The sequence below is a fragment of the Spermophilus citellus genome (genome assembly GCF_964194105.1).
Source record: "Spermophilus citellus genome assembly, chromosome: 13".
Lineage (NCBI taxonomy): Eukaryota > Metazoa > Chordata > Mammalia > Rodentia > Sciuridae > Spermophilus > Spermophilus citellus.
In genome coordinates, this window is record NC_138193.1 from 77,716,345 (window position 1) to 77,732,160 (window position 15,816).

The following is a 15,816-nucleotide window of genomic DNA, read 5'->3' on the forward strand; positions in this document are numbered from 1 at the left end:
GAGAATGGATGAAGTCCTCTAGGAGGAAAGACAGAAATAAGGACAAATCCTGGGAACATCAGTATCGATATGGTCAATGGAAGAGAAAAATAACCAGAAGAAATCAGTGAACATTCAGCACAGTGACAGACCTTGGAGAATATTCATTGCTAATTAGTCAGCGTCAACCTTAGTAAGAATATCTTCAGAAGAAATAGGACCGACTAGAAAGCAATGTGTTGAAGAATGTGCCAGTTAGTGATTTATTGCCCCTTTCAAACTTCCCCTTTTGCGGGTGGAGGGGGCAGTATGAGGGATTGAACTCAGAGGCATTCAACCACTGAGCCACAACCCCAGACCGACTTTGTATTTTATCTAGAGAAAGGGTCTCAATGAGTTGCTTAGCACCTTGCTCTTGCTGAGGCTGGCTTTGAATTTTCCATCCTCCTGCCTCAGCCTCCAGAGTCCCTAGGATTACAGGTAGTTGGGCAAGCCTGAATGAAATTCACCCTTTTTATTTTTTGCCTGCTCTGTGAAAATGGATCTGAAGCTTGGTCAGCAGAGGGCACTAGAGAGACACTGCAGAAGGAAAGGATCCTTTCCTAGTACTGATGTGAAGGCCCGCATTTGAACCATAATTGTTTATTATGTTAAGATATTGATAATGGGGCCAAGCAGCGGAGGCACATGCCTGTAACACCAGCAGCTCAGAGACTGAGGCAGGAGGATCAAAAGTTCAAAGCCAGCCTCAGCAATTTAGCAAGGCCCTAAGCAATTTAGTGAGCTCCTATCTCAAAAAATAAAAAGGGCTAGGAATATGGCACTCCCTGGTACCAGAAAAAAAAAAAAAAAAAAAAGATAGATTGATAAAGCGTGTACTGAGTGCTGCTCTAACTCAACCATAGTAATAATTTACAATATTCTCCATCAATTCTTCCTCAACACACAAGACCAAAAAACAGAACATTAAGATTCATTCTGAATAAAATTATTTTTTTATGTAAAAGTTCTATATTGTCATGTGTTATATATTACACATGTAAATATTTGTGCAGAATTCTAACTTGTAATTAGCACTCAGAGTATTTTTGTTTTGTTTTAGTTATTGGTGCTGGGGATTGAACCCAGGGCCTTGAGCATGCTAAGCATGTACTTTGCCACTGAGCTACATCCTCAGCAATTATTTATCAGAGGTAAATGCTAGAAAATTTGATTCAAACAAAGTTAGGAAATTCAAAATGTTTTATTTCATACTTCATAAAAAAAGTTTATGTACAAGTGTCAAAGTAAATAGAAAGGCAGTTTCAATCACAAATCATTCAAACACTACTGTGGAAGCATATTTAATGCACACTCTTCAATATTAAGCATAAATAATTTTACCTATTCAGCCAAAGTACCTGGTTTTATATTATTAGATTTGTACATGTAAGACACTGGTCAAATTTTAAGATTTATAATGCCAATTTCAAGTTGCTTATATTGTGAATACAAGTTAATTATTACAAATATATGTTAACCAACAAAATAGTAACCCTCAAAGGTCTTCCTTTTTTTTCCATCTTCATATGTTCGTTATCTGAGTTCTTTTGATAACTTCCTTTCTTGTGGTTAATCTTCACATTACAGTAGTTATGTACTGAGTTCTCTATGCATCTCACCCATCTCCTTTATCTGAAACAGAGGGGGAAAGTACAGAAATTTTAAAATAATTTTGTTCATTGTAAAATAGTTTTTCAAAAACCTATTCATTTAGGTTTTTAAATGAATGACTCATTTATTTATTTTTTTTTAAAGAGAGTGAGATAGGAGAGAGAGAGAGAGAGAGAGAGAGAGAGAGAGAGAGAGAGAGAGAATTTTTAATATTTTTTTTTTTTAGTTCTCGGTGGACACAACATCTTTGTTGGTATGTGGTGCTGAGGATCGAACCCAGGCCGCACGCATGCCAGGTGAGCGCGCTACCGCTTGAGCCACATCCCCAGCCCCAGAATGACTCATTTATGTAAATAAAAAAGAGAAAGTTATATTACAAGGAAACACATTATAGGCATTATCCAAGCTGTTATTCGAATCAAAATGGCCAAAGTTAACTAGGAAAAGAATAAACTAGACCTTTAAGAATAGACAAGATTTTTACTAAATGCATGCTATTTTTATACCAAGGAAGAATCAAATCATATTATTTTTTTGCAGGTAGGGGTGGGATGGGGGTATCAGGGATTGAACTCAGGGCACTCGACCACTGAGCCACATCCCCAGCCCTTTTTTCTATTTTTATTTAGAGACAGGATCTCACTGAGTTGCTTAGTTCCTTGCTGTTGCTGAGGCTGGCTTTGAAATGGAGATCCTCCTGCCTCAGCCTCCCAAACCACTGGGATTACAGGCATGTGCCACTGTACTCAGCATCATTTTCTATTATTGATCTTTCGTTTTATAAGTGAGGAAAATTGAAGTTCTTTTTTGGGAGAACAGTACTGGGGACTGAACCCAGGGCACTTTACCACTGAACTATGTTCCTAGCCCCCTCCTTTTTTTTTTTTTGAGACAAGGTGTCATTAAATTGCTGAGGCTGGCCTCAAATTTGCAATCATCCTGCCTCAGCCTCCCAAATTGCTGGGATTACAGGCAAGAGCCACCGTGCCTAGCAGGAAACTGGAGTTCAGAATTAAGTGACCTGTCCCAGATCTCACTATTAATTAGGGGTAGAACTGAAACAACAATGATAGCAGGTCTGTACTATTATCTCCATTTTTCAGATAAGAAAGCATGGAGGTTTAAAGAAGTTGTACTGTCTAGTTAGTAAGTGGCCAAACCCAGGTCTATATTGCTCTTAATTATATATTATATCATTTTGCCTGTCAATATTCAGTTCAGGGACAGTCCCCTGGGCCTATGATCACCAATTAGATAAGCCAGATGATCTATTATGGAACAGGAAGAAAATGTTAGAACTTTCTGGTTTTATTAGATTTTTTTCAATATTCTTTTACATTTGTTTTTGTTATTTTATAAAATATTAGTAAGTGGCACCTATACAACTACAAATAAATACGCAAATATACAAAAATTGGTGAATATGCAGAAAATGTTATTGATAGAATTCAAGGACAAATGTGTTCACATCCAATTCCAAGTGACTGCAACACACTAACAATCTGATACTGACTTCACCCCAGTGTGCACAACTAGTTAGTATGTAATAGATTTACTATGACAAATTAAATTCATCTTAAATTATTATTACTTATTGATACAGACACAACAAATCAGATCATTAACCACAAGGAGCTTTTCTAATATGACTCCACTAGAATATGGCTCTAAAAGATTCCTTTAAATGTTTTTTTTTTTTTTTTTTTTTTTTTTTAGAGAGAGTGAGAGAGGAGAGAGAGAGAGAGAGAGAGAGAGAGGAGAGAGAGAGAGAATTTTTAATATTTATTTTTTAGTTCTCGGCGGACACAACATCTTTGTTGGTATGTGGTGCTGAGGATCGAACCCGGGCCGCACGCATGCCAGGCGAGCGCGCTACCGCTTGAGCCACATCCCCAGCCCCCGATTTCTTTAAATATTGACACTAGTGAAGCAGAATTCAATATAAGGTGGTCTGCCATGAAACTCATACATTAAGAGGTAAGAGTTCGGGCTGGGGATGTGGCTCAAGCGGTACCGCGCTCGCCTGGCATGCGTGCGGCCCGGGTTCGATCCTCAGCACCACATACAAACGAAGATGCTGTGTCCGCCAAATACTAAAAAATAAATATTAAAATTCTCTCTCTCCCTCTCTCTCACTCTTTAAAAAAAATAAATAAATAAGAGGTAAGAGTTCATTCTCAGACCCTAAGGATTGTCCCTAAGATCCTAAGGACCTTCAGTACAAACGAGATCCATCAGTATCTAGGAAAGAACAATTACTACTAAGGAATGAGAGACTAAACAGGGGTTTTTAAAAATTACATAGACAGTCCATTTACCTCAGCCTTCTCATACTTTGTTGTTTTCTTCCTTCTGGAAATAACCTGAAAGGGAGATAAATGATTACTACTTTAGTATTGCTACTCAAACATTAAAGTCTAGATTGATGTATGTGCTTTTAATGTACCATAATTCCATCTTGACAATTTCAAACTCTATTAACATGTTTCTTAAGTGAAAAATTGACTACTAACCTAAAAAAAGTGCACCACAACCATTGAAACAAACCAAAAAATATATCGAGAAAACAATGAATCATCTTTTAGTGCAATTTAAGAGTGTGATGTACATTCTTCTTTTTCCATATTAAAACAAACACATGTATGTAAGTTTGAGGGTCTAAAAATGGGATGTGATATCAATTCCATCTTGGAACAGATTTTTTGATCTTCCAGATCAAAAGAGCTAGACTGAACTCATTGCCAACAGAACATAGCATGGAATACTGCTATTTACTCATGCATCCTCCTGCTAATGTACTCTCAGGTTATTTTCCAGATTCAGCCTTACAAACAGCACTGCAAGACAAACTTTGTGCTTCCTTTTTGCAACTTGCAATTTCATTTCTACAGGACGAATAGATTTCTATGAATCTTTCGTGTTGGCTTTGCCAACAATTTATTTATGGATAAATTGTCTATCCATACGAGTTGCCATCTCTTTTTTTCCTCATCAATTTGTAGGATCTCTTTGCATACTATGCATAATATCAATTTTTTAATAATCATAAATATTTTTCCCAGTCTATCATTGATTTTTTTTTTTTAATATAGAAACTCATTACATTACCCAGGCTAGTCTGGAACCTCAGCCTCCCAAGTACCTGGGGATTATAGGTGTAACCATGGGGCCCAGCTTCACACTTTTTACTTTATAATATTTTTTGACATATAAAACGTCACAAACATTTAATTTTGAGTCAATCATGCTGACACATGCTTGGAATTCCAGATATTCAGGATATTCTGAGGCAGGAAGATCAAAAGTTCCAGCTCAGGCAGGTTCAGTGGCATACGCCTATAATCCTAGCAGATCAGGAGGCTGAGACAAGAGGATGGCAAGTTCAAAGCCAGCCTCAGTAACTTATCAAGGTCCAAAGCACCTTAGAAACCCTATCTCAAAAAATAAGGATGGGGATGTGGTTAACTCAGTAGTTAACACTCCTGGTACCAAAAAAAAAAAAAAATAAATAAATAGTCTTTTATGGATTTTAGATTTCTTGCCTTATGTTTTCCTTATCACAAAGTTATAGAAACATTTTCTAAGTTAATTTTCTTGAAATTTATCTTTCTGCCCATTCCTTTCACATTACTAGGCTCTGCATACACCTGTCACACAAAGTTGGGCATGGCCTGTGCCCTGGTGGGGTGAAATAGGAATTCAATGTTTGTTTTATTGACATGGAACAGGGTTACTCTACTAAATTAAAAATATAGGGCTACGGTTGTGGCTCAGTGGTAGAGCACTTGCCTAGCATGTGAGAGGCAGTGGGTTCAATCCTCAGCACCACATAAAAATAAATAAATAAAACAAAAGTATTGTATCTATCTATAACTGAAAAAAAATTTTTCAAAATTTAAATATATAGGTTCCTACATACCCTCAAATCTATTTCTGAATTCTGTTGTGTTGATGAAATTTACTGATGTTGAGCAAGCCTCCCAAGTTGCTTGGATTATAGAAGAGAACCACCCTGCTTGACATTCATTCACTATAGAATTATAAAATTAGCGGGGGTGGATAAAAATTTTGCTTTATTTAATATGTTTTAGAACATGAATGTGGTACTTGTTTGTTGAACAGGGAATCAAACCCAGGAGCATTTAAACACTGAGCCACATCCCTATCCCCTTTTTTATTCTGAGACAGGGTCTTGCTAAGTTGCTTTAAACCTCACTAAATTGCTGAGGCTGGCTTTGAACTCTCAATCCTCTTGTCTTAGTCTTCCAAGACGCTAGGATTATGGGTGTGTGCACTATGGCCAGTCAGCAGATTTTTTTGTTTTATTTTTTAAAATATTTTTTTTTAGTTGTAGGTGGACACAATATCTTTATTTATTTATTTTTATGTGGTGCTGAGGATTGAACCCAGTGCCTCGAAAGGCAAGTGCTCCATCACTGAGCCACAACCCCAGCCCTGCAGTTATTTTAATTAACTTTTTTTCCCTTTTATTGCCATGCTGGAGATCAAACCCTGTGTTCCATGGATGCAAGGCAAGCACTCTCCCAATGAACTACAGCCACAGCTCTTAACTTTTAAGAATATATTCGAGGGCTGGGAATGTGGCTCAGGTGGTAGCGCGCTCGTCTGGCATGCGTGCGGCCCGGGTTCGATCCTCAGCACCACATACCAACAAAGATGTTGTGTCTGCCAAAAACTGAAAAATAAATATTAAAAATTCTCTCTCTCTCTCTCTCCTCTCTCTCTCTCTCTTTAAAAAAAAAAAGAATATATTCGAAAGCCCATGACATGGTGCACATCTGTAATCCCAGCAATTTGGGAGGTTGAGGCAGGAGGATCAGAAGTTCAAGGCCAGACTCAGCAACTCAGCAACACCTAAGCAACTTAGTGGTAAAATACCCCTGGGTTCAATCTCTAGTACTTAGAAAAAAAAAAAAAAAAGGAATATATTCTTAAACATATACATGTGGTCCTGAGTTTAATCCCCAATATTGGGGGCAAAAAAAGTAAGTAAAAGAATATATCCTTGCTGGGCACAGCGATGCACACCTGTAATAATACCAGCAGCTCAGGAGGCTGAGGAAGGAGGACTACAAGTTCAAAGCTAGCTTTAGCAACTTAGTGCGACCCTAAGCAACTCAGTTAGACCCGGACTTTAAATAAAATGCAAAAATAAAGGGCTGGGGATGTGGTTAAGTGCCCCTGGGTTCAATCCCCAGTACAAAAAAAAAAAGCTATATCCTTAAATGAAATTTTTTACTTATTCTGTACTTACCAGGACAACAATACCAGCAATAACTGCTATTGTCACAACCACAATGACAGCTATAATACCAGCTTTTAGGCCCTGCATTGAAAATTCAGGGGCCTTTTCATCAACATAGTAAATTAAAGTTTGACCAGGATCCAGTTCTAGTTGCTCCCCATCTACTCTCAGGTCTATTTTTGATGTACGGAACAAGGATTCCCCTTTCACCTATAATAAAAAGGAGAAAAACGAAAACATCTAAGCAAACCAATTTCAGCCACTTATAATTAAATTACATGCCAATTGTGTACCAAAGAACTGCTGCCAAGAATCTTTATGGTTTCAGTAACAATGATCTGACCCACTGAAATCTTTGAAAAATTACAGGAAAATTTCAAACACATATAAATCAGATTCATATAATGAAGCTAACACCCAAATTAAAAAATATCAACATATAACCAATCTTATTTCATGTATTTGTCCTTCTATCCCTGTACCCCACTCAAGTCTGGATTTTTTTTTAAAAAAAATCTCAGATTCAACAGAAATATCTCATTATCATAAAAGTTTAAACAAAACTTTTTGTAAACAAAACATTTCAATCACACCAATTAACACAGCTTTTTTAGAAATGTAAACTCTGGCCCATGTAAATTATTAGTTGAATAGGGGAGAATATACATCCAAAGTAACTACTAGGGAGGTAATAATAAGTATGAGAGAGAAGAGGGCTAGCAGGTATGCTCAGTGGTCGACTGTTTTCCTGGCATGCTCAAGGACTTGGGTTTGATCTCAGCACTATAACAAAAAAAAAAAAAAATTAAAAAAAGAGGAAGAGGAGGAAGAAGATGAAATAATCTAGGCAGAAAAATTTGATAGACATACAAATATACAAACAAGTAAGAAAGGAATATATGAATGACAAGGAAAACAAACTTCATTCTAAGAATCAGAGAGAAGATTGAACTACATGTGGAGAAAAAGGTAATAAAAGATCTTTTTTTTTTTAAATATTTTATTTTTTAGTAATCAGCGGGCACAACATCTTTTGTTGGATGTGGTGCTGAGGATTGAACCCGGGCCGCACGCATGCCAGGCGAGCGCGCTACCGCTTAAGCCACATCCCCAGCCCTAATAAAAGATCTTGACTCCACTGAAGCATGATACACATTATATTTCTTTTTTTTTTAAATAAGCATTTTCTTTCTTTTTTAAGAATATTGTTTTTTAGTTGTAGACAGAAACAATACCTTTATTTTTATATTTTTTATGTGGTGCTGAGGATGGAACCCAGTACCCCACACATTCGAGGCAAACGCTCTACCACTGAGCCACAACCCCAGCCCCACACATTATATTTCTGAACACATGAATAAAGTTTATACTTACATCTTTTTCAAAATAATAAGCCACATCAGCTATGTCCACATCATTTTGAGTTTTCTGAGAAGAATTTTGCACCAGATCAATAGTGATAACATTATTCTCATACTGAGGGAAACAGCAGAAAATACAGATTATTAGTGTAATCAAAAGCATATGAAAATATCAACATTCAATAGAATACTCAGTGTTTGGTTTTTCTGTAATCTACATGCAGAAGTATTCTTTTCCATTACTAGGTAAATTTATCACTAATAATTGAAAAAATTATCCAAGGGAATAAGACAGCAAAACTTGGGTTTTCAAAGGCTACGGAAGGTAAATATCAATAGGAATTTCACATTAAGTATCCAGGACTTACGTTGCTACGCAAATGCATTTACCACTACTACACCATCTGCCCTTATGTCCCACCAACTTTCTGTTAAATCTCATTTATCAAAAAAAAAAAAAAAAAAAAAAATATCATACCAGAATATTTGTGATAAATTTTGGATCCAGTAGATACCGAGTGGTCATCATTTCTTGAATTGCACTGTAAATAATTAAAAATTTGTGTTTTTAAAAACTTTTGTGCAATAAGAAGGAGCTGTGCTTTCTAACTAAGCAGATGGCTTGAAGTCTACAGTCATCATTTCAAAGTTTTTATTATTTTTACTCTTGGTATTATTATTTTGGCTATTACTGGATTGAACCCAGGGATGCTCTACTATTGAGTTACATATATTTCTAATCCTTTTTATTTCTTGAGACATGGTCTTGCTAAGTTGCCCAGGCAGGCCTCATACTTCTGATCTTCCTTTTTCAGCTGCCTGAATCGCTGAGATTACAGCCCCAAGCCACTGTGCCCCGCAGTGCTAAGAATTTCATGATACTTTGCAAGTAATAATAATAATAATTGGTTCAGGCTGCATCATTCATTGTTACCAAAACTGTTGAGAGCCAGTCTGAATAGAAAGAGAAAACATTCACACAGTATCCAAGAATCTGCCCAGTTTATTAATTACAAAGGGGAAAATGTTAACTCTACCAGTGGAGAAACCTGGTAGACATCACTTTAAGCAATTAACATTACCAGTGAAGGGACAAGGTAACATTATGGACCTTCTGACGTGAGTACTGGAAAGGACACAAGATCACTTGTATAGTTTTCATATCAAAAATGTAAACCCTGCCCGGTGTGGCTGCACCTGTAATCCCAGTTACCAGGTAGGTTAAGGCAGGAGGATTCAAAGTTCAAGGCCAGCCCCAGTAACTTACTAAGACCTTGTCTCAAAAATTTTTTAAAAATAAAAGAAACTGGGAATATGACTCAGTGGTAAAGCACCCTGGGATTCAATCCCAGTAATGAGGTGGAAGAGTTTGCTACAAAGAACATCAATGGGAAAACTGGCATGATATGGGATTATGGTTAATTTCCTAACTTTAATCATCATACAGTGGTTATATATGACAACGCCTTTTTTTTTTTTTTTTCCCTTAAGAAACAATACACTCAAGTAGGGGAAAGGGACATGACACCTACAACTTGCTCTCAAGTAGTTCTAGGAAAAATACCTGTACATGCACAGATAGATATAAAGTGCATTCACTTAACAGACAATGGGGCATATTGTTAACTGGTGAGGAAATACTGGCCAATTATTGCAAATCTATTTCAAAAAATTATTTCAAGAAAGTAAGAAAAGGCATTTAAATTTAGTTTTTCTAATGGTGCAGAATAAAAAGATTTGAGAAGCAATTCTGAAAGGAAATAGGATCCGTGTAATTGCACTTACGTCTGCAAACTTTGAACATTGTAAGGTTTTTCCCTTGCTTTGTGTTTCAGTTCAATCATGATCCAGCTATAAAGTGAAAAGACAGTGACAATGGTCTATAACTCAATCTTTTATACTATTTTCCTAATAAACAAAAAAATGCTAAAATTCTCAAGTGGAATTACAAGAGAGCTAACAGAACAAGGATTGTTGCAGAAAGTAAATATACTCATAATTTTTTTCCCTCATTCTCACACATCCATTATACAGAACCAATCCAGAGGGAACACCCTTTCTCATATTGACCCTCTGGCCTCTGGCTACAACATATAAAGTCACATGAAAGTGAAGGCTAAGCTAGCTGTATTGGGCCCTTCTCAAGTAAAAAAAGACAAAAGGGAACTGAAAGAACCAGAGAAAATTGACCATGAGTCTCCACAAGAAAGAACTACAGAGTCAGGATTTGGGGCTTGACACCTTTCCAGTTTCCAGCTCCTTCTAACAAAGTCTTGTTAGCTTAAGCCAGCTTGAGTGTGTTTCTGTTCCTTTCCATTAAATAATCCTGGAGACAACCATCACTCCCCATCAACCTTTGTTTTGGTGCTGGGGATTAGACCCAGGGTCTTTCTACCATTGAGCCTCAGCCCTCCTATCTCACTTTCACAACACAATAAATGAGCAAATATGGAAATAGCTTAAGTTACATACATTTAACACTATTCCAACATTAAAATACTGAAGAGTGTTAAGTGAAAATAAGAAAGGAAAATTATGCCTAGTATGCTATCATTTACATAAAAAAACAAAAGGGCTGGGGATGTGGCTTAGTGGTTAAGCACCCCTGAGTTCAATCCCTGGTGTACACACACACACACACACACACACACACACATATATATATATTTGTCTGTCTACATATTAAATTCATATATTCTCTTTGGAAGGTGATGGAATAAACTGATGACACAGTTCTAGGCAGGTACACTGGGTAAATGGGGGCCTGGGATGGGATGGAAAGGGATACACCCTTTCCTATATTTTGAATTCTAAACCATGAAATCATATTTACATACAAAAGCAAACTTAACTAATAAATCTGAAAAGCGAAAAACCAGTAATATGGGCAGCTCCACTTACAAGGTCCTCACTCGTTCGGAGCAGGTAATTTCAGTGTCCTTGTCAGTTCTTCGGACCCCAGCAGTGTTCACACACCAGCACGTGGCAGTGCCATTGCACTGCTTGGCTTTAAAGAGCCCTTTCTCGTCACAGTCAGGGTCATAGAGCCCGTCATTGTTCTGGATCGCCCCTTCCGGTTTCCCTCTTCTCCCAGACTTTGAGGAATTCATTTCTGCCTTCATCACCAAACATTTGGATGCCACTGAAAAGAAAGTTTAAAGTCAAATTGAAAAATAACTATAGTTTTACATGCCCAGGGAAAAATGCTTTTTAATCTAACACTAAACTCCCAGGCCAAAGATTATTTCATATTTCCATTTTCCCACACTTAATTACTTGCTGAAGATAAGAAGCTTCAGATGTAGAATAATTATGACAAAATAAAACAATTCAGATTTGAGCCAATAAAACCCTTTCCAATTTGAAGCATATCAATTAAAAAAAAAAAAAACTCTTATCAAGATAAGCTTAAAGAGCACACCTGTGACCCCAGCAGCTTGGGAGGCTGAGACAGGAGGATTGAGAGTTTAAAGTCAGCCTCAGCAATGGCAAGGCACTAAGAACACAGTGAGACCCAGTCTCTAAATAAAATACAAAAATAGGCCTAGAGATGTGGCTCAGTGGCCGAGTGCCCCTGAGTTCAATCCCTGGTACCAAAAAAAAAAAAAAAAGATATGCTTAAAGGCAGTAGTAAAAGTATTTTACTCACGTTTGGAACAAATGACAGTATTTTTTGTACCAATGGATGTACACTGGCATTCATCATTTTCATTCTTATAGCAGTCTGTAGCGAGCTTATAGTTTTCACAGATACATTCTAAAAGATAAAAATAAATATTACATACATACATACAGACACACACACACATATACAAACAAATATAATTTTTTAAATTTTATTTTATTTTTTTTTAGTTGTGGTTGGACATGATACCTTTTACTTATTTATTTTTATGTGGTGCTGAGGATCGAACCCAGAGTCTTGGACATGCTAGGCGAGCATTCTACCACTGAGCCACAACCCCAGTCCCACAAATGTAATTTAAAATGTGGATCCAGCGTGGCTCAGGAGGCTGAGGCAGGAGGATCATGAGTTTAAAGCCAGCCTCAGCATCCAATCCAACTATCAACTCTGATGTCCTTGCTAAATGATGTTCTGACAGTAATGCCCAAGTGACAGGGACACAAAATCTTAAAAAGTGGTCCTAAATGTTTTTTCAGCTATAATTTAAGTGCTTCCTAACTGCCTGGCACCTGCTACACAGTTTGTATACATTACACACACAGAGATAGCCTAATCTGTACTCCATCTCATTTCAATTTTTTCTTTTCTTTTTTGTAGTACTAAGGATAGAACCCAGGGCCTTTCACACACTATGCAAGCCCTCTAACACTGAGTATATCCTGGGATCCCCATTTCAATTTTTTTAAACAATTGTTTTTTGTTTTTATTTTTGTTTTTGCAGTGCTTGGGATTGAATCCAGGATTCCAAGCATACACTCTATCACTGAGCTACACAATGCTCGCCAAAGGTCATTATCAGCTCTGCCTTTGCTATACTTCTATTTTCAGCTCTGTCCCTTCTTCTATCCTGTTAATCCCTGCCTTTCAGTTACTGCCTTTTTTTTTTTTTTAACTCAGGGTCAATTTAACACTGAGTTACATCCCTACCCCTTTTTGAGACAGATTCTCCCTAAATTATTTAAGGGTCTCATTAAATTGCTGAGGCTGGCCTTGAACTTGTGATTTTCCAGCCTCAGCCTCCAGAGTCACTGGGATTACAGTGTGCAATACCACACCTGGCTTCTACCCCATTTTCTTAAGGGATGCTTGCTTCGGTAGAAACATATTTAACATTCAGAGCATTTCCTTTTTTTCCTCTCTCTCTCTCTCTCTTTTTTTTTTTTTTTTTTTTTGAGACAGGGTCTCACTAAATTGCCAAGATTGGCTTTGTGATGCTCCTGCTTCAGCCTCCTGAGTCCTTGGAATTATAGACATGTGCCACCAAGCCCAGCTAGAACATTTTCTATCTTGGAAAAATTACACCTTAGATTGAATGTGGGTGCATCTTTGTTTGTTTCCTAACTACATCAAACCCTAGTATCCCATTCTCAAAGTGATACTAAGCACCCATTGAGGTACAGATGTCAGTTTAATTGTTTTATCCTTGACTACCTGGAAAGTTCATTTTAACTTCAAATTGGCCCCTCCACCATTTCCTCTTGGCACAGTATTGGGGTTTGAACCCACGGATGCTCTAGAACTAAGCTATATCCTCCCTTTTTATTTTGAGACAGGATCTACTAAATTGCCCAGGCCAGTTTCCAGTTTGTGATCTCTGTGCTGTGACACTACATCTAGCCCATCCAATCCTTTTATCTGTCTAGTTAAGATAGTGCAAACATTTAAAACACATGACAAATAAAATAATTTTTATATCAGCACTTCATATCCCATGTTTCCAATTGGTTTTAATTTTCCCATTTAAGTTGCAATTAAGATTAAGTATTCAGCTCAAGATTCAAGGTAGAAAAACATTACTTAAGAGCTTTGTCCAATTCTCCCTACTTCTAAATACTATCTTACAAATAAATCAAACAACCACAGCCAAGCTATTTCAGAGCAAGAAGAACTGGAATCAAACTAAACTATATTCCAACATTTGGATACTGACCATCCTATTGTTCATCCACCATTTAAATCTTGCTTTTAAAGACTAAAGGAAATGGAAAACTCTGGATACTATGAGGGGGGTGGGGAGATATAAACCTACATGTCTAGATTTAGGGCAGTGTTTAGAGCAACGTCTAAAGGAGGGGCCTTTAGATATATAGACATATACCCAATTATTAATTATGGGATTCTCGAGGTGGTGGGATTATGGGATGTTTACCCTGTGCAATTACCTTTATTTCTGCGTTCCCTACAACAAACTTGGTTTATGCTCATATTATTTTTAGAAAAGGGAAAACACGTTTGGTAGTCAAGTCCCAGAAGGCTCGTCCCCCGCGCGCAGGTGCATAGCGGCTCTCAGTTACCTGTCCCCGCCCGAGGCCCACATCCGGGGCCCGCTGCAGGTGCCTCGGGAGGAGGCGGGCGGAATAGCAGCGGCCACAAAGGCTCCGCTACCGGACCCGACTGGTTTCAAATCCAAAGTCGGCTGGGGCCGGGGAGGTGGGCGCGCCCCAGCTTGAGGTTCGGGTACTGTGGCCTTAGGAGCGACCCAACCTACTCACTCGCATCCCCGCCGGCCCCTTCGCCCCAACCCGGCTCCTTTCTCTAGAGACAAGTGCAAAGGGCGGCTGCTCCCTCCGTCCGCAGCGAGTGGGCGGGCGCCTTCTCACCGCCTCCACGGTGCGGAGGACCTGGACCCGCGCGCTGCCCGCGCCGTCCGGTCTTCAGGCGGCAAAGCGTGGGCTCTCGGTCCCTTCCTCGTTATTCTCGACTCCGGCGCCGAAAACCGCCAGGTCCCGGCGGGCCGGGCCCGGCCCGGCTCGGCCCAACTGCGCAACTCCGCTCCAGGTGCGCATCTCACCTTTCTGAGCCGCGGCCACCGCTGCCGTCGCCGCTGCGACCAGGAGTCCGAACGCTAGGACCTGGGGGCGCGCCATACTGCGCGCGCGTCGAGAAGAGGGGTGCGGCGGCGTCCCGCGACTCGGTGGAGGGACTAGGGCTCAGAAAGCCGGGCGCGCGAGGCCTGGGGCGCGCGGATCCGCGTCGGTGGACCGGACTTAGGTGCGAACTCGCCTGAGGAGTGAGCGCTCTGGACGCGGCGGGGTGGAGCGCAGACCTGCGACACCTGGCGGCCCCGCCCCTCGGCCCCTTCCCGGGGCCGCTCGACTCTGCCCGCCGGGGCCGGGAGTGAGTCACCTCCTGGGGGGCGGGGCAAGGGACAGGCTCCCATCCCCCATTCCCACCGCGGCCGTAGGGGGGGGGCGCCCCCACTCCAGGTGCGCGCTCGCGTGTGGCTGCCAGGTGCTTGCTCCCTGGGAAAGAAGATAGCACTCTTGGTGGCTCCAGAGTAGGTTTGAAAATACTGAGGCTTCCTTTCCTCCGAAGGAACGCTACTAAAGTGTACACGGGAAAGGGGGTGGGTGGGGGGACGCGGGGGCGGGGAGAGTGACAGAGAAACTAAGAACCGGGAACCACCCGGAGCACAATAAAAAAGATGACCTTTGAGCTTTACCGGACAGTTTATTATACTTTTTTCGAAACAAGACAGAGTTTCCCTGGCTCCCTGACGATGACAAATTCGTGTGTTCTTTAAAATTATCAATAATCCTTTTTCATATAAACATTTTGGGATCTTGATGAAAAGGTTTTCCCTTGGAGGCAAATGCTGGGAAATTAAATTTGCTTCAGTTTGTTTGTTTGTTTATTACCGGGATTGAACTCGGGGGCATTCCACCACTGAGCCACATCCCCAGCCCTATTTTGTATTTTCTTTAGATACAGGGTCTCACTGAGCTGCTTAGTTCCTTATCATCTCTGAGGCTGGCTTTGAACTCTTCATTCTCAGCCTCCCCAGCCGCTGGAATTACAGGTGTGTGCCATCGCTCCTGGCTAGTTTTGATTAATATTAGAGAAAACTAAATGTAGGCAAGTGGACACAAAAG

At 39.6% G+C, this 15,816-nt stretch overlaps 1 protein-coding gene across 1 annotated transcript; it reads right to left on the reverse strand.

Moving 5' to 3' along the window:
* Positions 1-1,528: 1,528 nt before the first annotated feature.
* Positions 1,529-14,982, reverse strand: EPCAM (epithelial cell adhesion molecule). Its single transcript, XM_081264401.1, has 9 exons — positions 14,736-14,982; positions 11,909-12,016; positions 11,161-11,401; positions 10,045-10,110; positions 8,738-8,801; positions 8,273-8,374; positions 6,908-7,108; positions 3,951-3,995; positions 1,529-1,653 (listed from the first exon to the last, which is right to left on the reverse strand). Exons 1-9 carry the CDS (start codon positions 14,809-14,811, stop codon positions 1,612-1,614), a joined length of 945 nt encoding a protein of 314 aa, XP_081120527.1. The 5' UTR covers positions 14,812-14,982; the 3' UTR covers positions 1,529-1,611.
* Between the last annotated feature and the right edge of the window lie 834 nt (positions 14,983-15,816).

What these genes read in the sequence shown, in the direction of transcription:
- EPCAM (XM_081264401.1), bottom strand. Translation starts at nt 14,811, where the DNA reads ATGGCGCGCCCCCAGGTCCTAGCGTTCGGACTCCTGGTCGCAGCGGCG. An exon ending in TACTGTCATTTGTTCCAAAC is followed by an intron (nt 11,402 to 11,908) that starts GTGAGTAAAATA and finishes CTTTCTTTTCAG; the next exon opens with TGGCATCCAAATGTTTGGTG. An exon ending in AATTTATCACAAATATTCTG is followed by an intron (nt 8,375 to 8,737) that starts GTATGATATTTT and finishes TGTTTCCCTCAG; the next exon opens with TATGAGAATAATGTTATCAC.